General features: G+C 32.6%; 5 protein-coding genes across 5 annotated transcripts; 2 read left to right on the top strand and 3 right to left on the bottom strand.

The window, feature by feature from the left end:
* Positions 1-45: 45 nt before the first annotated feature.
* On the bottom strand, positions 46-1,300 carry LOC148763394 (uncharacterized). Its single transcript, XM_007035429.3, has 2 exons — positions 770-1,300; positions 46-453 (listed from the first exon to the last, which is right to left on the bottom strand). Exons 1-2 carry the CDS (start codon positions 1,103-1,105, stop codon positions 85-87), a joined length of 705 nt encoding a protein of 234 aa, XP_007035491.1. The 5' UTR covers positions 1,106-1,300; the 3' UTR covers positions 46-84.
* Positions 1,301-1,452: 152 nt separating this feature from the next.
* Positions 1,453-5,432, bottom strand: LOC18603443 (CASP-like protein 1E1). The gene is made up of 2 exons (XM_007035428.3): positions 5,040-5,432; positions 1,453-2,018 (listed from the first exon to the last, which is right to left on the bottom strand). Exons 1-2 carry the CDS (start codon positions 5,288-5,290, stop codon positions 1,676-1,678), a joined length of 594 nt encoding a protein of 197 aa, XP_007035490.3. The 5' UTR covers positions 5,291-5,432; the 3' UTR covers positions 1,453-1,675.
* Positions 5,433-12,338: 6,906 nt separating this feature from the next.
* On the top strand, positions 12,339-14,640 carry LOC18603441 (CASP-like protein 1D1). Its single transcript, XM_007035427.3, has 3 exons — positions 12,339-12,933; positions 13,930-14,056; positions 14,187-14,640. Exons 1-3 carry the CDS (start codon positions 12,695-12,697, stop codon positions 14,409-14,411), a joined length of 591 nt encoding a protein of 196 aa, XP_007035489.1. The 5' UTR covers positions 12,339-12,694; the 3' UTR covers positions 14,412-14,640.
* A 781-nt stretch (positions 14,641-15,421) lies between these two features.
* On the bottom strand, positions 15,422-17,015 carry PCB2 (NAD(P)-binding Rossmann-fold superfamily protein). Its single transcript, XM_007035425.3, has one exon. The coding sequence runs from the start codon at positions 16,866-16,868 to the stop codon at positions 15,627-15,629; it is 1,242 nt and encodes a 413-aa protein (XP_007035487.3). The 5' UTR covers positions 16,869-17,015; the 3' UTR covers positions 15,422-15,626.
* A 1,353-nt stretch (positions 17,016-18,368) lies between these two features.
* On the top strand, positions 18,369-22,731 carry LOC18603439 (double-stranded RNA-binding protein 2-like). The gene is made up of 4 exons (XM_007035423.3): positions 18,369-18,764; positions 19,589-19,863; positions 20,850-21,069; positions 21,279-22,731. Exons 2-4 carry the CDS (start codon positions 19,618-19,620, stop codon positions 22,511-22,513), a joined length of 1,701 nt encoding a protein of 566 aa, XP_007035485.3. The 5' UTR covers positions 18,369-18,764; positions 19,589-19,617; the 3' UTR covers positions 22,514-22,731.
* Positions 22,732-23,032: the final 301 nt, after the last annotated feature.

The raw sequence follows: 23,032 nt of genomic DNA, 5'->3' as shown, positions 1-23,032 counted from the left end.
ACAAATGAATAATTATTTTAAGTTTTTTTTAATTATATGGTTTTTATATGAGTAATAAAATTTCTTAAACTCCTGGTTGCAAACCTATAAAATCAGTATGTCTCCCTTAATCTTCTCAATCGTTCTGTCTCTGTTCCCATTGACAACTGCTGTCACAGTTAATGTTAATTGCCTATGATTAACCGCAACATTTGCACCCAAAACCTCGGCCTTGTGCTTATGGAGTACCATGAAAATGTCTGTCACAAGTCTTGGTCGTACCATTGATTGAATCCCAAAGAAGACGACGTTGCTGGAGACAGTGACATCGATTGAGGAATTCCTGTTGGAATACAGATGCATCTTCCCTTTCGATGACTCAGATGAATTCTTCAGCTCTTCCATCCTTGTTATCTCTTTCTCAAGAGATTGGATATATGCAATCGTTTCACCAACAATCATCTCTCTTGTGGCCTGCATTAAAAGAAGGTCAAATCTCAGGATTAGCTCTGGTTGATCAATGCAAGCAGAATGATAAGACTGTTAAATGAAGAACAGAAAACCAGTTGTTTAAAGTGAAGGGCATTTGGATTTATCTGAAAATTTAAAGAAAAACCCTTCATTCTTGGCAAACAGATCTTCAACATGGTAACACTGTAAGGGAACATATTTTCATGAATGAAGCTAAGAAAATGGCTGCAGAAATCAAGAACGTGGAGATAGCTAGTTATGAAAAGGAGACAACAAAATTCAATCATTAGAACCTGAAGCAAAGGGCATGGAATGTAACCTTAGGGAAGAGATTAGGGACCATAGACTGAAGAAGATCATAATTCTCAGCCATCTTCTCCCTCCTATCTCTTTCCTTCTTCAAGCTCTCAGTCACTTCTTTAGCTTCTTTTGCCCTGCCACGTTCCCTCGAGCTCGAACCCTTTTCCTCAACAATGGCGGCAGCAGCCTGTCGCGACGGTGAGAATTGTGACAATGGAGGTATCAGTTTGTCATTATAACCTTCCATAATACTACATAGCAGCTCATTTATTTCACTCTCTTCCTCTTCTTCCCCTTTCCAATTCTGTTGGTCTTCCATCTTTCTCTCTCTCTCTTTTTTTCTCTGCTTTTGCATGTGATGAAGGAAAAGCCGATATCTGATTTGTTAAGGAAACTGTTTCTCAGAATATTGCTCTGAACAGTGCAGGGGGACAGATTTTGCTTTTGTTGCAGGTGACAGTGTACGTTCAGCAACTACTCATACTCTGCTTTGATTCTATAAAATTGAAGCAACAAATCCACATTTCGTAGGAAGAAATACATTTGGAAAACCAAACTTGGTTTAAGTAGTTTGAACCCTCCAATCACAAATGTAAACATTTTGGACTTTGGATTTGGAAAAAAAAAAAAAGGGAAAACAAATGAAAATTTAATTTAAAAAATAAAAAATTTCTGTTGTAGACTTGCAGCTTTGTTGGTCCCTTTTTGCCTTCCCAGAGGTCACACCTGCCAGTTTAGGCTCACAGGTCACCCTCCACTGGAAATTTCATTATTTTTTATTGTATTTGTTTATATATAATTGGAAATTCATCCGAAATATAAGAAGAGAAGGAAATCCCCATAACAGTATGATAAATATAAATTAGAACAGAATTTTCTTCACATAATTTTATTTTAATTCTACATAAATACATTCATTCCATTTTTACTTGCATCTCTTCTGGAGGGTGACAGCAGCGAGGGCTACCAAAAGCATGAAGGCTACCGAACCAAGCATAGACAGAACAACGAAGACGGCAACCTGGTTACAGAATTTGTCGAAAACGTTGCAGACTTTGTTCCATCTGACGTGGGAGTTGCCTTTGTAGCCCATCAGGCCGATGGCGAAGGCAGCTCCGTTGGCGGAGAATAGCAATGCCACCATGACCAGGTCGAGGAGGAGGATGACGGTTTGTGCCAGTCCTTTCTTTGCATTTCGGGTTCCCATCACCATGAGTATAGATATTGCAGCATAGGAGCATGCTATGATGTTTGACACCATGGCGTACCTAGCAAATGAATTAAAAAAATAATTATCTTTGAGTAACCCTGTTTTATCATCATGAATACATAATTAAGATGAGGGACAGGACATGGGTTTAAGGATTTGAAGAAAATAAATCCCTTAATTGTTCTTGCTGTCTTCCGGATAGCCTCTCTCATGGCAGGATGGTGCAAATTTTGTTTATGTAAGAATCCTAATGCACACACACATGGCTTTAAGATATTTTCAAGTACAAAAAAGAAAGGAGAGAAAGAAATGGATTATGTAGGAAACAAGAGTTGTCATATTGGAGTTATTTATTTTATCCATTGATCATATCTAGAGTAATTATATATATACAAGGGTGGAGTTAGAGCATTTTTCAAGGAGCTAAACAGATAATACACTAAATAGTAATTTTATATATAATTCAATTTTCACTTATCTATAAAATTAAACAAAATTCAAAAGATATTAGACATATAAAAAAAACACATTAACAATAATGATGGTGCCATATATATATATAAAACTAAATCGAATTATGAAATGAGTCTCTCTCATTCTCTATGAGCAAGAGTGGAAGAGAAAATAATTTTTCAACTCAAATAAATTATCTCTTTACTTTGTGTATTCTACACGAAATGGATAGCTTTTTGAGGAAGCTTTCCTCTTTTTTTGTATTTTCCTCTTAAATTACTAATTAATATATAGGGTTATTAGGTTGAACTATTAAGATAGAATATGTTATGATAAGTTATTGAGTTGGACTATTAAGATATAATATGTTAAATTGACTTAAATTTATATTAAAACTTAGTAGGTTTGGGTTAGTAGACTCACTTTTATTTTTATTTTTTAAATTTGATAGGCTTAACATATTAAGTTACAATTTATTTGTTAGGTTTAACTAGTAATATGTTGATCATAATGATTTTAATTTTATCAAACGATTTGAGGAATAAAAATAATTATTAAATAAAAAATTATTTTGAGGGCAACATATATGTCAAAACGCATTGGTTATTTTGAATAAAAAATAATACATTAATGAAATTCTAAGTAAAAGTGAAACACTACAACTTATATTTGAGAATTACATAATAATTTATTAATTTTTAAATATTAAAATCATAAAAAATAAATTCACATAATAGAAAAAAGAAGAATATGATAAGTAGAATATAAAACTCACATATGACAAGTAGAATATAGAATTTATATATGACATAATAAAAAAATATATATAGTTTATGGTTCGTAAAAATTTGTAGAAAAAAATCTATAGAGATTTGAATATATGAGTAAATAAAATAAAAATGAAATGGATTATGTAGGAAACAAGAGTTGTCATATTAGAGTTATTTATTTTATCCATTGATCATATCTAGAGTAATTATATATATATATATATACAAGGGTGGAGTTAGAGCATTTTTCAAGGAGCTAAACAGATAATACACTAAATAGTAATTTTATATATAATTCAATTTTCACTTGTCTATAAAATTAAACAAAATTCAAAAGATATTAGACATATAAAAAAAACACATTAACAATAATGATGGTGCCATATATATATATATAACTAAATCGAATTATGAAATGAGTCTCTCTCATTCTCTATGAGTAAGAGTGAAAGAGAAAACAATTTTTCAACTCAAATAAATTGTCTCTTTACTTTGTGTGTTCTACACGAAATGGATAGCTTTTTAAGGAAGCTTTCCTCTTATTTTGTATTTACCTCTTAAATTACTAATTAATATATAGGGTTATTAGGTTGAACTATTAAGATAGAATATGTTATGATAAGTTATTGAGTTGGACTGTTAAGATATAATATGTTAAATTGACTTAAATTTATATTAAAACTTAGTAGGTTTGGGTTAGTAGACTCACTTTTATTTTTTTTTTTAAATTTGATAGGCTTAACATATTAAGTTACAATTTATTTGTTAGGTTTAACTAGCAATATGTTGATCATAATGATTTTAATTTTATCAAACGATTTGAGGAATAAAAATAATTATTAAATAAAAAATTATATTGAGGGCAACATATATGTCAGAACGCATTGGTTATTTTGAATAAAAAATAATACATTAATGAAATTCTAAGTAAAAGTGAAACACTACAACTTATATTTGAGAATTACATAATAATTTATTAATTTTTAAATATTAAAATTATAAAAAATAAATTCACATAATAGAAAAAAGAAGAATATGATAAGTAGAATATAAAACTCACATATGACAAGTAGAATATAGAATTTATATATGACATAATAAAAAAAAAATATAGTTTATGGTTCGTAAAAATTTGTAGAAAAAAATCTATAGAGATTTGAATATATAAGTAAATAAAATATAAATATAAATATAAATTTAAAAAATAAAAAAATTAAAATTAAGTCAAATATATAGAATTATTTTATTAGTTTTTATTTATATTAATTATTAAATAAAATTATTTTGAAAATCATTAAAAGAATTTTAAAAAATTTAAAAATTTTATATAATATAAAAAAACATTAAAAAATTTTGGAGGACCCATCCCTTAAGGAGGCTCCGCCTCTGTATATATATGATTTCAATAAAGGGGCCATGTTCTTAAGTTCCAGGTCCCCCACTTGACCTTGGTAAGTACTTAAAAGAATTTTGTATAGAAAGAAAGTAATTTCGACTAATTAACTCAAGTGGTTCCAATGGGTGGGAAATCTCTACGCTTTTCTTTTGTTAAAAGGAAAAAAAATTATTAAAACAAGTTAGTAAAGCTAATTAAAATTGGGTATAAAGAAAAAAAAGAGAACAAAGAAATTATAATTTTGAGATGTAAAATAATCATTTCAATGTGAAATAGACACATTTATATATATTTTTAATAAAAATATAAATTTAAATAATTACATTAATATCTAACGTACAGACCATCATTTGTGGAACCTTACTTGAATTGCAACTGTTTTTTTTTTTTTTTTTTTTTGAAGTGCATGAACATTTCATTGAAAGAAACATCATTGCAAGTGTATGAATAGATGACTTACACGAAGGCAGACAAGTAATGCCACCTAGCTTGGGCTTCAATGTTTAGAGGAGGCAAGGTTGGTGCGATCTGAATTGGAACAACCTTAGTCTGCTTATTCACCCCGAGAACTATGGCAGCTACAAGTGTCAGCAGCAGAGCCAAAACCCTCAGAATCAAGTCACAGCTATTCACTTTTCTTGGCGTGGCCACTTCCCTCTTGCTCCCCACTCCATCGACTGCACTCACCTTGCCGTTGTTTTGGCTCTCCATATTTACAAAGAAAAGATAGATCAGACTGTGGAGAAGAACAATTAGAGTAATTGGGAGAAGAGAGACAAGCTTTAAATAGAGAGAAAGAAAAATGGTGGGTGAAAATGAGAATTTGGGAGGGAACAGTTGGTGGAAAGAAAGAGCCAACGATTTTCTAATTGAAAGTGACGAGTTCTGAAGGGGAAACTCTACAACATTTATGGCAAGGTGGTGGACAGTGGACATGTGTTGGTAACAGTTGAAACTCAAGGCTTCATCTCGGGAAATTGCTGCTGTCAAAGTTAAAAGAGGCAAAGCTTTTCACACGAAAATTCTGAAATTATTGTTAAAATATTATACAAATATCTTCAATCATATGAGAAGATGGCATCACCAATAGCATAGCTCTTTATTTATTTTTTTTCATATTTTGTGTATATTAGAACTCTTGAAAATCTCCTAATTAATTATTAATTATAGTGGTTACTATGATAATTTTTTTAGACTTAATCTTGAGTTAATTTGTTTTAAGTTTTGGATAAAGATTTCATTAATAAGTGTCTTTAAAGTTTTTTTTTTTTCAAATTTTCTTATTAAGTAACTATCCTCCAACTACGTGTTGACGTTATTGCATTAATGATCAACTATTGCATTTAACACAAAAATAATACAATATATAATATATTATTTAATTTTTTTAAAAAAAGTTCTCTTAGAGCATTTCATAGCAAATATTTAGGTAAACATTGAATAACGCAGTCTGACCGTCTCCATCAATTTCAATGATCTTATTATATATTTAGACAAAAGATGATTTTTCAAAACTTAAAAAATTTTTTAAATGATGTGACGGCAGCGCATATATATATATATATATAAGATTCTATTAAATAGGAAAACAATATCTTTCAAATTCATTAAAATATATATCAAATTCTATATCTATTAACTTTTCGAAATTTAGAAAATTCTTAAAAGATGTGACGGTATATGTTTGGCATATAGATGAGATTCTATTAAACCAAATAAGAGTACCATCTTTCAAGTTTATCAAGATAGCTCAAATTCTATATCTATTAACTCTCTAATAACTAAGATTATGTTATTTCCTCTAATCAAATGGTAGATTGTTCATCATGAATCATGCACCCATTGTTGATAAAGACAAGGAAAAGGACATTTTTAACTTTTTTATTTATTGTCTTAAAAGATTAAATCCACAATAACATTTAACTCATTAATTAATGAATTTGAATTTCTTTTTTTAAAATAAAATAAAATAAAATCCATCAAATATATAGTAAAAGATGAGTTGGATTCCAACTAGGTAGGAGGAGTCAATCATATTTTTACATTTTAAGTCAATTTTTTCATTTAATATTTATAGTTGGAATTACAGCAAAATTTCGTCCATGTTTTCTTGGTCAAGGCATGTGCGAAGGGGCCTCGACTTGCATTGACGTGCATCAATGTTTCTTAAGATTATTATTATATATAAAATATATCTATATATAGGTATAGCTGGCATCATTTAATTACAAAATGTCCATGACGGGACCTGCACCCCAACCATGTGAACCAGCTTCCCTAAACGTGAAACAACAGCACAGGTGGCCAGGTCTAAACCTCAAATCCTCTTTCATTTCATTATGATGTTTAGTCATATCTTCATTGGGTCGATTATAGTTCCATGTTTGCTGCCATTTGTTAACTTGAGTCAAGAGGAAGAGAAAGATTCGAAATATTCGGACAGATTGATAAACCTTTTTAACTATAAATTAAAATTAATTACCAATTAAATATATGGTATTGATTTGGTTATTCTATTATTTTATAAAATATACAATTAGAGATAGTATATGTTAAGAATATGGTTTGACTGAAATTCTAGTTTTTATTTGCACATACAATCTAATTATAAAAATCATCAAATCATAACTATAAATAAGTATTAACATTATTAGGTACAATGTTTAAATAAGTTTTTTTATTATATTTAATTAAATCTCTGTTTTTTGAGTCAAATAAATATTTATAATTAATAATTAATTAATTATTATTAATCAAAATACCTATTATCATTTTTTATCTCCATGATATTGACATAAAGTTGATGTAAAGAGTGAAAAAATATTATATCAATATGTCACATCATCATCAATTATGTATATCAATTATAATATATTAATGTTATATGTTAGCACCACATAAAATAGAATAACAAATGACATTTCACTAAAAAAAAAATTGAGTTTTAATCATACATCTTTGGGTGACATATTTTTCTATATAGTAAAATTTTAAAAAGTGCAACTATTTAAACTTTTAAGTTCACTTTATTTACATTTAGTAGTAATATAAAAAAGTACAACCTTTACTAATGTATGTAATTTCTATCATTACATTTTATTCATAATGCACCTAAAAATTTATATAATGAAGTTAGATTAGCAAAAATGTTTAAAAAAACATAAAAAAAAGTGTTATTAAAAATATTTTTTGCAGCACATTTTAAAAATATGTTGTCTCAAGTCAAATTTATTATAATGTTTTAATTAAGTCAATTATTAGTTATAAAAGTTTATTTGATTTAAAATAAAAATATAAAAATTTATTTAACTCAAAATAAAAATATCAAAACTTGATTGAACGTAATAAAAATATGAGAACTTATTTAAATTTTTTTAAATAATTTAGAGACTTTTTTTTATATATTATGTCAGATTATTATAAGTAGTGTGCCTAAAATTCAATTTTTAGAGCATTAAACGCCAGCAAATATAGGTAAATCATTAAATTTTAGTATTATATATATTACCTAACATGCACCACATTAAATATTCCCCAAATTTTTTTTTTTGGAATACGTACATAATCTCCTCTAGCTAGGTTTTGATACTCCCCACCCCCCACCAATGGTAGACCTCTAAAAGCTCTTTTTTGAGCTCATGGGTAACCCTCTATTTTACGGAAAAAATTGTTTTAAGTTTTAGTGTGAATGGTTTTATTCTGACCAAATGTTAATTATACGACAAACAAACAAGTATATATATATATATATAAAATTATAAGTTGATCCGACTTTATACAATTAAGGTATTAAAATTAGATGTTGTATTCCTAACTTGCTTTACGTTGACCTAATCATATTTATATTATTAATGGTGACAAAAAAAAATTTCTACCCGTCGTCTATTCACTTATTGTCAATTGATATAAAAAATTTTGTCGAGTTATTTTTAACCCAATTCCATCTGATAAATATGGGAGAACTTTGGATATTTCTGTGGCAAAGATTGATGAATGATTAAGGATGGAAGAAAACTAAAAATAAGCAATAATTGCATAGCTCTCCCAGCGACTGTTTTAGTTTCGATGGCAATCTGATCCCTCAATTTCTTTGTCAAAAGCTTTGACAAAGAAATGATGTACAGAAGCATTTAATTTCCCTTTCGTCTAACTGGACAAAATTGTTCCATTGAATGCTTTTGAATTGGTTGGTGGTCACCCTCACCCACCCTCCCCCCCCCCCCCCCCCCCCACTACTAGCACTTCCTCTTCCCTATCTCACAACCCAAGCTTTATATTTCCTTTTTTGCTTTTTTCTTTGGATTACATTGTAATAAACCCAACCATTAATCTAGCCACCAGACTTGATTAAGGAAGAAACTTGCCATAACTTTCTTCCCTTCTACTATATCTTAATTATCTTAACATTTTGAGTAATTAAGAAGTAATTAATTTTAAGTTACGGGAAATGAACGAAAACTCCAATACATCATTCAATTTGTATAAACATAGGTATACAGGGTTGACGTTTGCAGGGCAGGAAAGGTGTGAACGAAGTTGTTGAATGGAAACCCACAAAAGAATAAAAACTATATGGTCAGAACTATTTGAAGTCCACTGCTGCAAAAGGAGAAAAATCTTTTGGGAAGTTTTCAAAGCAAACAAAAGAATATTGGAATTGAAGGAAGCACCCCCACCATGCATGGATAAGATCAAATGTATTTTATTCATAAAAACAAGGTAAAGCCTTTTGGAAACATTAAATTTTATGCAAATTTATTTAAAAAAGAAGAAAAAATGAAACACGAAATCTTGTTTTGATTGGGCTTTGATGTGGTGCTTCATCAACCGCAATGCCTAATTAGTATTATATTTTTGAATGCATTGCGGCACAATCAATCATGGAAGACGTGTTTGCCGTAAAAGCACTAGCGTGACCAACTGTTTAAACTTTAGGTAAACCAATTTCCAATCATATGATTGATTTTGCTTTGCCCACAGAAAGGAAATTAAAGAGTACTAGTAATCTATATTGGTTTTCAGCCATATTAAGCTTGGAACATGTGTTATAATATCATATTTTTAATTTAAAAGATATATTTATTTAATGTAAAATATTTTTACTTATACATGTGAGATCTCACTCAATTATGCAATACTTTGCACTAATTTTTTCATCCATAGAAGAGAGAGATCCACCTTGATTCGAATTTGATCTCTCTCACGGAGTCTCCCATCAATGAAAAGTTAGGTGAACTCTAATATCACTTATCAAGGACTCACATTTCTAACTCAAAAAGTATGCTATTAAATTGAGAAAAATCTTTATTCATAAACCCAAAATCCATCATATTTCTTATTGTTGTGAGATATGTTACACATGCACCTTGATAACATCAAACCAAGTTTACAACATGTACTTTTTAATACATTACTACAACAACTTTTACTTAAAACCTTATATTTTTAAAACGTATTTATTAAAGTATTTTTAATATTATTTTGTATACTTTTTAAAGTAGGCTCATTTGACTACTCTAGACAAATTTTTAATAGCATTATAAATAAAATATAGTGATAAAAATCACATAAAATTAATAAACACTGCACTTTTAATATTGTTATTAAATGTGAAAAAAAATGTAATTACAAGTTTAAATAACAATATAAAAAAGATATATTATTTAAAAACATGTAATTAAAATCAAAATTTATTAAAAACACATTTTTTAACTCATTAGGAATTATATATAATTTATACTTATTTTTTGGTTTTATTAAATTAATTGTTTAATTTTATTAAAAATTCATTATTCATTTTTAATATGATGTATAAGATTTTTGATAGAACTATATATATATATTTAGCCCAATAGGCTTGAGACTAAAGCCCATTTTAAAGATTAAATAAAACCCATTCTTGTGACCTTACAAATTAACATCTTAAACCTTTTTCTTTTGTCTCTATCTTCTCTCTCTTTCTCTTTTTCTTCACCCTTCTTTCTGTCTCTTTTTTTTTTTTTTTCTCTCTCTCTCTCTCTCTTTCTCTCTCTCTTCATATATTTTACATTTAATCTGATAGAGGTTGATTGGCCTTTAAGAAAAATTTTCTGCTAAAGGGTGGGGAAAGAGCTAAAATTAAGGCTCAAATTAGGCTGAATAAAATGAAAAATGACTCATTTTTTGTGGTTGGTTTAACTAATTGTTCACTTATAGGTCAACAAAACTATTTAAGGTTAAAACCTTCTAGAAAGAAAACTTTGTCAGTTCCTAATTGGGTTTTTGATTAATTAGATTATTCTTCACTTAAATAGGGAGGAAGTGATTAGGTTTTGACTATGAGCAAAGGAGAAATTAAGATAGGATAAGGTGCTTACAATCCCACTTTCAAAGAAGATTTTTTCTTGCTCTGCAATCATCTAATTTTTTGACACTAACATTTAAGAAAAAAAAGAAAAAAAATAATCTACTAATTATTATCAGTAAAAATTAAAACCAAAGACTATTAAAATTTTTAATTGGACATGGGACTTGGTCAGTTGGTCACATCTGAATACGAACCTAGTGATTTTAATGCAATTGAAAGAAGAATATATGATTTTTATTCAAATAATTAAGACCAAGTAATTTAAATATATGGTTTATATATATATATATATAAAGAAAACTATGCTCTCTCTCTCTTTCACATTGATGTGTAAATTTTTTTTATATATTTTTCTTGGTTAATACCCCCATTTCCCATCTGCTTACAAATTAATATAATGTGATTTTCTTGAAGGTAACGTGAGTTTATTTTAATTAATATGATAGGCTAGCATAGAATAATGATCAGCTGATCATTAGCTACAATGAATGGTAGGTAAGTCACCTAGAAGGGAGAAATCGAAGAGGGAAAAGGAAGGAAGAAGGAAATAGGAATGGTAGGTATATCACCAGCAAAGAATGCCCAATTTTAATTATCTTAATATTAATTCAAATAGGAAAGAAATCATATATTAATTCAATATGCATGTAAAAAAAGCTGTAAGTACAGAATGGAAGGAAGCTGGCCAGACACTATTTTTATTTGATCTCCAATTTAATTAGATTTCCAAATTAATCATATTTTTATGCATCCCAGCCACCAGAATGAAAGGGAAAATTTGATCCCATATTCTTGCCAAACTTTTTTTGACTTAAATTGAACAAGATTTTAAATCCTAATATATTTTATAAAAAGATTAGGGTCGTCTTTTATTTTTCTTTTAATATACAAAAAATTATTTTATTAAATAATATTTGAAAATGATACTTTTAATATGCAAAAGAAATTATTTTATTAAAGATTAGGGTCGTAAGCTTTATAAAAATATTTGATACGTTGAAAATAATACTTTCGATATCGTAATTGATATAAAATGGATAGAGTTTTATTTTATCGTGATGAATTGAATTGCAATTTGTAGGTCAATCTTTTCATTGTATGAATGCAATCCAGTGATGCATGCTTTGTTTCTTGAAACCTTTTCTTTTCTTCTAATTTATGAAAGCCTATTTTTAATGTTCAAATACATGTCATATATATGGTTTGAAAGTTACACCCAACCCTACCAAAGGGGCAAGCAGCCAAAATTTTAGTCCCTGTGTATTACAAAGGAGTTTGACAAGCAACAAATATTAACAATATAAAATCGAGACAAGTTGCAACAATCATGTGGGCAAGTGTACATGCCAGCTAGATAATTTTTTCAATCTTTTCTTCTGAATCGAACAAAATCTGTATCATACGTATGAACACAAGTTTCCTGGTGAGAAAATGATTAAATAAAGCATAGAATCAAAAGAAAAAACTCTTGTCAAATGTCCCCAACTCAGTGAGAAAGCAGAAAGGTCCCCGAACAGCTAACATAGTATTCAAGTTTCAACATTGAAAAATTCCCTTGGCGTGCGGGGAATTCCAACCAAATTTTTTTTCCAGGCCCCTTCTGGCCTATTCTCAGACTTCATATCTAGATATATACACATATGTACAGGCCATTTCTCCAGCTTTTCATTACCCTCCAGCGCCTGCTAGCTAGATAGCTACAAACCAGGAGAGTTGCCATTTCAGGGCGGAGAATATTGACAAGGATCATTCCCAAAGTTAAAAGAACCATGGCATCTACTGATAAACCTGCCTCACCACCAAAGCCTGAAGCTCCACTACCTGCTTCTAAGTGTCCTTTCAATTATTCTGTTGTTGATGTTACACTCAGGGTCTTGCTGTTTGCAGCCACGGTGACTTCTGTGGTGGTCATGGTTAGTAGCAAGCAAACTGAGGTGGTTCCTTTGCCAACCATGCCTACAGTTAGGTTGCCTCTTCCAGCCAAGTTCAGTCATTCACCTGCCTTAATGTAAGTAAACTTCCCCCATGATTCTCTTCTTAAGTTGTTATATAGTTTGCATGTTTTGCAAAAGAGGCTTATGTCTTGTGCAAACATGGCTAGAGTTCTTTACGTGAAGTGAACGTGCTAAATCATCTTATTTGTGGGATGGTAAACTACATGATTCTGGTGAAAAGATAATGTCAGTTTAAGCTAGTTTTTGCTATTGTTTTGCTGGTTTATCCCAGCTCTAAGCGCATGATTGAAGAGAAAGCTGATAGTAATTCTTCTCTTTACCCTTTATGGTAAAAGGGTCCTTCAATTTGTTTTTTCCCGGAATCTGCATTTCAATGGAGAAAACGTTCTCTTCCTCCTAATATTCCTCTCCTTTCTTTCGAGGAGAGTAAATTTTTTTTTTCATCAAAATGTAACATAACCAAGACTTTTCAAAGATTTTGTTCCCTGAGGATCAATAGTGATTGGAATTTCTAGTTGAAATTTCAATGGTGTAGACAAAGACAAAGGCAAAAACCAAAGAGGATTCTTCTGCCTCATAGCATCTCATGTCAACATGTGACACCGGTAGTTTTCCTGCCACAAGTCAGGGGTTACTGAGCTTATCCATGGCGGCTGCGGAAGAAAGAAAAAAACAAACCAAAAAATAAAGACATGAACAGTGACCTGGCTAATTAAAAGATAATGTGGTATAGCAAAGCTCACAAACCACAATAATTGCTTCCTTTAGTGGTGAAATCATTTCTCATATCCGACAAATTTTCTGTCACTTTTTCTTGTGTAAACCATGGGAGTCTAGATACTATACAGAAAGTGAATTCTTTTTTTCTTTTATAAAAGAAATAGGTAGGTAAACCAACAAATGCTGCCAAGGCATTATTTGCTATACTTGACTGAGGGGGATGATATCTGTTAATTCATCTCAAAACCTTTGACATCTTTTTAAAGAATGAAAGGAATAATCCCTAAGGAAGTCTGGTTTTGATGTAATCCATGCATATTATTGTGCAGATACTTTGTAGCAGCATTATCTGTGACAGGCTTATACAGCATCATCACCACACTGGCATCAATCTCAGTCGCCTTGACGCCTGCATATTCCAAAAGCTTCTTGCTCGTCTTTGCATTCTTGGATGTGGTGAGTTCCTACCTAGTAATTGAACCCACCAAGAGAGAAATTGGCAAATCGCCATGTTCCTCTCTGATATTATCAAAGACCAAGATCAGTGCTAACAATTTTATTTCCAAATGTTAATGATATGATGCAGGTGTTCGTGGGGATTGTGGCCTCAGCAACAGGTGCAGCAGGGGGTGTTGCGTATATCGGATTAAAGGGTAACAATCACGTCGGTTGGAACAAAATCTGCAATGCTTACGACAAGTTCTGTCGACATGTCGGAAGCTCGGTTGCAGTCTCATTGTTTGCAGCCATTCTGCTGGTGTTGCTTTCCATGATGTCCACCTTCACCCTTTACAAAAAGATCCGTGACTAAGATTCGTGTCCAAATTTCAGCACCAAACATTTGAGAATATTTGTGTGTTTTTAGCTTGAACTAAGTGGTGTGTTTGCCTGTGTACATCTTCCAGGTTGTTTGTCTGTAAATGATGTCTAGTTTGTATTTGTTTTCATCTTTATGTTGCAATCTGTTCCCAAATTGTTCGTAAGTTCATTCCTGTTACGTATTGTAATTGAATTGATGAATGACATTTAATCTTCTCATACTTGATGTTGCAGTGGGATGGTGTTATTATGTGAATATTGAAGCAATTACTTCAGCTGCTTCGCGTGATTTATGTTTTTTCTTAAACAAACCCGGACAGAAACAAACGAAAACTTTATAAATGACTTTGGAAAGAGGTCCAAATACCGGCGCAGCTCAAGACTTCATTGTCACGATATGCTGAGCCTTAGCCTTTGCAGGGATCAAAGACCAAGTTCCGAACAAGGAAAGCAGATGAGCCCACGCATGTAGCCTAGCCTATAGAGATGTTAACAGAAAGCAGAATTCATCCTTCAGAAAGAAAAGAGTAGCAGAATTCAACAGAAAAGCAGACCACCTTAAGTGGATTTCAGATAAGAATAGGCAAAGTCAAAATGGGTGGACAGAAAATAAGCAAAAGCAAGTTCAATCACGAGGAAGAGACAATAAACAACATCTTGGAAGAATGCAAAAGTTACTTCTTAACAATAACTCTGACTCAAGAAAGAACACTCCAATGGAAGTTTTGAAGTATGTTTGTTTTGTCCCCTCAACCGAACCCATACCTTTAGTGTTTTACGTTTTAGCTTCTTCGATAGGGACAATCATAGTATAATAAGTGTAGAGTCTTCAGAATTCCTAAGAGATTTGGAAATTATAAAAAATAATGAGTTTAAAACATGCTTCAATCAAGAATAGCCATGTACAAGCCAGAAGGTCTATGGTTCTACATACAGAACCTGGTACATAACAAGACAGAATTGAAGGATTATGCAGCACAAATCAGGCACAATTCATCACAATTCATGAAACAGACACAATTCTTTATATTCATAACATTGGTAGTTGTCAAGGTAAAGTCTTTACAAGAAAGTGTGGGTTGCAACTCATACAGCAGTTGGATTCCTTTTAGATTGGGAAACTACATACCTCAAATCAGGACGTATCAAAAAACTGGTTTACTTAATGGATCACCAAAATTTACAAACTAATGTAAGATAATAACTTTCAGAAGATGGACTGCTCTCCTAATTCCTGACCAGCCATCCCCTCCCTTAGCACTCTCGCAAAGAATTCTTCCAATGTCTCCTTACCATAACTTGGTGTTTTCTCAGCACTATACTCTCCAGTCTCAGGATCCAAAACCAACATGCTCTCAGCAGCATAGTACCTTCCGATTTTCCCAAACTCAGCTGCATCTTCCATCGAAGGGAATATCTTAACAAGGAAATCAAGAATCCCAATGGCAAAATCCATTATCCCAATTGGCACTTTCAAGAACTTTGGTTCCTTCCCCAAAAGTTTAAACAAAATCTCTCCCTGCTCTAATGGTGTCAAAGCCTTCCCTGGACCACCTATAGGCAATACCTGGTTAATCTTATCCTCGCTCAAAACGCAATCTGCAATAAATGAAGCTAAATCTTGCTCACTAATTGGCTTACAAGCACATAACTTGCCATCACCAAACATCACATAAGGCTTTCCATCTTTCACTAACTCAACTTGACCCCCCAAGCTCTTGAAGAATGCAGTTGGCCTTACAATGCTAAAGGTAACTCCACCATCCTCTTCGGCTTCTTTCATCAATTCAGCCTCAAATTTCAGCTTCGCTCGCTGAAATTGAAGGAGGGGTTTTTGCACGCAAATGGCAGAAAGCAGTACAAAATGTGAAGCCCCAAATTTCTTACCAGCAACAAGACTGTTTTTCGTTGCCTTATAATCAATTTTCCATGAATCTTTAACACCACCAGTACGGCTAGCAAGACAAGACACAACTACATCAATAGGAAATCCTAAATTTTGCAAAGATTTCTCCAAAGTATCTAAATTTGTCACATCAGAGAAACATACACTGGCTCCTTGTAAATCATTCAAAGAATCTTCCTTACTGTTTTTACCTCTAATCCCACTCCTCTCTCTAGCAATAGCTATAACATTAAACCCTCTATTAACCAACTCTTTAACCACAAACTTTCCAATATACCCAGTCGAACCCATCACCAAGACATTGATGCCTTTTGGGATTTTGCTTCTATATGAAGCTGAAACAGCTGTTTCAACAGGCTTTGTTGCTAAAGCTCTAACCAGTTCAAATCTTTCTCCACTACACTTAAAGGGTCTTGAAGGTAAAGTAAAAGGAGCAGACTTTACCTGGATTTGTTTGATGAATTGAGAAAAGAATCGAGTTTTGTAACTCTGAGACTTTGGTGACTGAAGAGTGAAGGCATTGATAGAGAAACAAAGAGACATTCTTTCTCCTTTCTTCTTCTATAATTCCAAAGAAGTGAAATCTGGGAAACTTGTCTTTGTCACACAAAAATAAAAAAGAAAGGAAGGAAAATGTGAGGTGAATGATGAGCAAGATTGGGCTTTTCCATAGTCAGCAGAGTTGCCCCATCATAAGAGAAAGCTAAAAAGAGAAAGCTAAAAATCTAATGCAGATAGGTGGTGGATAACATAGCTGATAGCCAAGCTGGAAGAAAGAATCAGAATTGTTCATTTTGCCCCAAAGATATGATAAATATCAGTGTCACCCCTGAACTTTTCATTATTTCATTGATCTCCCTTGGGCAGTTGGATTTCATTATGTTAATCTACTTATGGTAACTGAAGATTCTTGGTTTTGCCTTTTATTTTTTTGGATTATCATTAAAACATAAAATAAATATAGGCTCTGTATACGCAAATCCCAAGTCATTGGCAACAATAATTTTCACTAATATATTAATAATATGCACCAAGTGCTTACATATTTTCACAGACAACTCCCCATTTGTAATTTGTTACCATTATGATAATTACAAATGGCTGTCAATTATGATCAAGGTTATGGTGATGGAAATTGGAAGATAAAAATGGATGAAAATAGAAGATAAAATAATTGATAAATGTCATTATTGTTAGATTTGTGCATGTAATTGAAAGTGATGTTGCTTCATAATTGAGGATTAAGGATTTGCTAATCATTAGGTACTATTGGTGGTTAATTTTTCATTTTTACTTTTTTGCTTCAAGTTTTGTTATTGGTTTTCTTAACCCAAAATGATAACCAAAGAATATTTTCACTATATTACCCAATGTAAATATTGGTATTGTTCTAACAGGGAACCAAGTAGACAAAATCAATTTACAGTTCATGTTTCACTTTCAAACATAACCTCTTTAGGACCACCTGAGGGACAGAGAACCTATTTCTTTCATAAAATAGCAGATATACCCATACTCTTACCTGAAAAATTAGAGAAAAACAAGTTATCTTTCCTTATATAGAAGGAGGATATGCAAACAAATTTTTTTTTGATCAATTGTTAAAAGAGTACTACCTACTAAAATTGTTGATCCAAAAAACAATATAACAAGCTTTAAAACTATATAATTAGATCAAATGAATAATTTTTGAACTAGTAATTGACTTTTATTTCACGTATATTGAAAATTTAGAACTTTTGGGTTTATTTCATAGGTCTACTTTCCAATCCAAAACATAATTTTTTTCCCAGGAAATACCACCATAACATTTTCCCTTGAAAATTTCAAACTTTTCTATTCTTTCCTTGCAAAAAGATCCAATTTTTCATGTGAAGAAAAGGAGAATTTAAAAATGGCCATAAAGAGTTTATGGGAAAATATCAACATTCCAAGAAGATAAATAAATGCATATTAATTTAAAATACTATATTTAGTGTGGTAGGTACAAATTAGCCCAAAACCAACCCCATAAACTTTGATAACAACATTTAATGGCTCAAGTTGAAAGCTCCCCGCCTCCCCTAGTTTTATTTCCTCTCTCTCTCTCTCTCTTTAATCATATTCATCCTAGGCAGGCACTTTCTTTCTAAGCTGTACTTTGTTTTGTAGCAGTAAACTAATACTTGAAAAAAAGTGTTTTTCAAAGTTAGTATGTGGAACATAACCGAGTCAGCACTCCCATGCTGCTCTTGGTAACAACAGTACGCAACAGAAACAAAGTCCAACAGAACACAAACCAGACAGAGAGTAAACAAAAGGGTTTGAGTTTTTCATTTGTTGGTTTGGTTTAGATTCCTCCAAGGGTTCTGGTAACCAAACCATGCTGTTGCTTTCCGGTGATCCACCTTCCAAGTGGGTCATTAAAGTTGCAAACTTGACACACTTTTGAGGGAAAAGGTTAGTTTTTTTTTTTTTTTTTTGCTTCTTTTGATGTTTTGTTCGATGGGGTTTTCTTGATCTGAGTTTTTGAGTTTTCTGTATTGGAGAGTGATCTGATCGAGGTGGGATTTATTTTTTTTGAATATTTTAAAGGTGGTGGTTCTTTAATTAGCATTTAACATTGAATTCAATTCAAAGTACAGTAAATACTCTGTCGGTTCAATTCACTGGGTGGTTGGTTAGCTTGATAAAATGGTCTGATTTAAAGACTGTCATATGATTCATACCTTCATTTACTTTCTCAAGTTTTCTCCTTCTTATCAGGATTATAGGCTAGTTTTGAATTGACAAGTTTATCGTTTAGGAAGAAATGTTGTGTAGCCATGTAAGGGTATGTCTCTTTTTTGTTGTCCAATCCATCTGCTGCTCAGATGCTTAGTTCGGGGATAGTTCATGAACTCCACAGGACCGAAGCTTTTCCCTTTCATTATCATAAAGTAATCAAGAGTGGTTTTGCTTTCCTACTTAGTGCGATCTTGTTCAATTTTAAGGCCAAGCTAGCTTCTCAAATTTGTGGTTTTTTTAGTTTCTTCACTTGGTTTCGGTCTGGGTTATGTTCCTTGGGAAATTAGAGCTTGAAGTATAAATTTTAATTGTGTTACTATCGTAGCATATGTCTTGTTGAAGCTTCTTCACTTTTGAGGATGATCTCTCCGAGGAAGGGGTTAAAAAAAACCAGAGAGGGGGGGTGTTTTGAGGTCTTAGCAGGTTATTTTAGATAATTATTCTTCTTGAAATTATTGAAGCGCACTGTATGGCTGACTTCTTTCTTCGTTTTGTAGAGCACATTGTGGCTGTTTGAATCACAAGGATGTATAAGAACCAGCTGCAAGAGCTAGCTCAAAGAAGCTGCTTCAACTTACCAGCTTATGCGTGTATTCGGGAGGGACCGGACCATGCTCCTCGCTTTAAAGCCACTGTCAACTTCAACGGGGAAATCTTTGAGAGCCCAACTTTTTGCAGTACCCTCAGACAAGCAGAGCATGCAGCTGCTGAGGTTGCACTTAATGTGCTTTCAAAGAAAGGTCCTTCTAAAGCATTGGCTGCAAGAGTATTGGTATGTGCTTAACTTATTGCTTCCTTTTTCTTTAATTAGTTTCTTACCTACTAGCTCTAAGTTTTTCAATTGTTTCAGATTTGGCATTCCTTCTAACATCTATGTCCACTGAATTCAAATGGGTTTATAAGCTTGAAGATAGATATTTATATCATAGTTTTCTTCATGCTAGATGATATAAGAAATCTCCTCAAGCTCCTTATTTAAGTAGAAACTTACTATGATCATAAATTAGGTTGAAATGTTTTGGCTTTTGCCTCTTACCTTCCCATGCATTATTTTATAATATCATATATGAATAGTTGCCCTTTGCAGTACATTTTTACCACCTCCATAGGTGCGAAGAAATTGGCAAAAAAAAGTGGTGGGCAAGACACATTTTGGAGAAAATATAATGAATTTCCAGTATTATGGTTTTTAAATGTGGATATATTCATGGATGTCAATATAACACAAAACACATCATAAGGTAACTTTATGGAAGATTCAAAACATGGCTGATGACAAAAATGCCTGTATTCTTTCATGAGAAAGCTGTTATCAATAATGTTTCTTTCATGAGAAAGTTGTTATCAATAATGTTTATGCAATGGAATGTTAACTAATCCAAACTCGCATGCATTATTACTTAATGATTATGAGCTTGTATTTGACTGTTATATAGATGCTGTGCTGGAAAATATGAAAGTGCACAGTTCAAATGACAAAAGAAGAAGGAAAATAGTACTTGATAAATAATCACAGAAAATATTTGAATTAAGTTTTTTTTTTTATTTCATGTCTATTCTAACTGCTTTGCTATGTAAGAAACAAAGTAGGAGGCTTCCTATAGTGTTTGACTCCAGGACAAGTAAAGATTTGTTTTCCTTGGTTTGTTTTATTTTTCTACATTGGTTGTAATTATTACCATTCTCTTTTCCTTTTAGATATTGTTTGAGAAACATTACTTCAAGTGCTACACATGTTTAATTATTTCAACAATGCAGGATGAAACTGGAGTTTACAAGAATCTGCTTCAGGAAACAGCTCATAGAGCTGGATTAAAACTTCCAGTTTATACAACTGTTCGATCTGGACCAGGCCATGTCCCTGTTTTCTCTTGTACTGTGGAGCTTGCTGGAATGAGCTTCACTGGGGAGACTGCTAAAACCAAGAAGCAAGCTCAAAAAAATGCAGCAATGACTGCTTGGAGTACTCTGAAAAAGTGTATGTATATTTTCCTCCTGGTTCTTTGGGCTGTTTTTCACAACTAGAGGGTACTGTTGCGGTGGCTAGCCATAATGAAAAGAAATAAATAGAAATGAACACACTAGGCTTACTGAAGAAGTAAGTCCTTCCACACATACATATGTATATATATATATATATATATACCTTTCTCATTTATTATTCTGTTCCTTGTGTTGCTGATGCAGTGTCAAAGTTAGGTGCTTCACCCCCTTCTCCTCCATCAGAATCTGGGAGTAATGATGAGCAGGAACAGCTAACTGTTGCCTGTTATCTTGCCTCCCTCAAACCACCAGAGACAAACAAGTCATCACGGAGATTCCAGCATCATGGACAAGGTTCAGCTCCCATCCAGAGGGACGTAAGCCAATATGGTGGTAATAGATCATTGTTTTCCTTACAGCATAGAAATTGTGCGCGTTCTCAAATCTCCCCAGAAGTATCTATGTACCAAGCATGGCTTGAAGAAAGAGCATACCACAATCAGAACCACCTCTTGGCGCTTTCTTCTCTACCTACCTCTCCACATAGACCTCAGATAGTTCCATATATTCATTCTGTATTCCAACCAGATCATAGACAGTATTTCCTATCACAGGAGCCAGACCCCATTTCCCTTGTTCCAGGAATCAGCCCAGTTCTATACTTTTCAATGCATCCAGTGCCTGTCCCAGTTAAGAGTATATCCCAAGTCACGATACAAGAGATAGAGGAAAAACCGCAAGTGGAAGAGGAGTGGTTTAGTGGTGATAGGGATTCCAATCACTGGGAAAAAAATTATCTATCAGTTGCATCAACGCCTTCTCCAAATACTGCTATAAATATTTTGGGTTCTCTCAATAGTTACTCTGAGCAAAGACTTCTGGAGAGGCTGGAGGGGAAGGATGAAGAGAGGAGTGGCAGGACAATGCCAAACGCTGGATGCTCAAATCAACTAGAAAGTAACCAAATTGAACAATATTGGGTTTCCTCTGCGTTCACAGATTTCGGGCTTAGACCACAGGCAACAAGCACAGATAAGCCAAACTTGCCATTACGAAATCCACATGCCTTAGACTACTTGCAATCTAATGCTAGGCCCCAAGATTTCCCTGTTGTTAGTTCTGCAACTTCAACAAGGGGTTGTTTACCAGGATCATTTGCAGCCCCTGTGATGGTCAGAACAGCTGGTACTTCATGTCCTGTTACTCTCAGACCTGAAAATTTAAACCCTCGTATGCCTACTCCACCACCAAGAAGAATTACTGCTTCTACATGTTCCAGAAGGCCCTGGCTGGAAGGTATGAAGAATGCTGGAGTGATGCCATCAGCTAGTTTCATTGCACCAGCAGTTCATATTAGATCAGTTGTGCCAGTCTGTTCAGCTCCTTCTGCCAAAAAAACTCCTGGTCCCATCCAAGAGAGATTGTTTCCTGGTGTTTAGTCGAAAAAAGTTGAACCAACAGGAGAAATTTCGGCTCAAAGTATGGATTATGGAAAACTTCGTATGTGAGCAGTGCTAGTTTTTCTTCTTTTCTTTTTGTGCATCCTTTAGTTACAGGCAATTGCTGAGAGAATTTTACAAGTCAAATCGGTATAATATATAAAGAAAAGAAACGAAATAAAAGAATCACAGAAATAAAAGGGCTCTATTTTTTGTTACTTCTGCCGAAGTAAACTCAGCTGTCTTCTGACATTAAGGAGAAACTACTGCTTGCATGAAACTTAACAGATGCTTTTGCTATTTGATGTACCATAATGTATCATTGCTTCCCTGGTTGAGAACATTGTATCACCATGGGAATTTAGATTTAAACCAGCTAAAACAAACGAAATGCTTCGTGGTGTCGGTTTGATCATGCTTTAGGGCTTTCTTGATTTCCAATGTGGCTTATTGATTTAACTTACCAATGGCTAACATTAAGCCTAAAGAAGCTGCCTCTCAAGCCTTGATCATGGGATA

Source organism: Theobroma cacao, chromosome 4, assembly GCF_053813885.1.
Source record: "Theobroma cacao isolate CCN51 chromosome 4, ASM5381388v1, whole genome shotgun sequence".
Lineage (NCBI taxonomy): Eukaryota > Viridiplantae > Streptophyta > Magnoliopsida > Malvales > Malvaceae > Theobroma > Theobroma cacao.
Note: the sequence above shows the minus strand (reverse complement) of the source record. Positions and strands in the feature narration are given on the sequence as shown.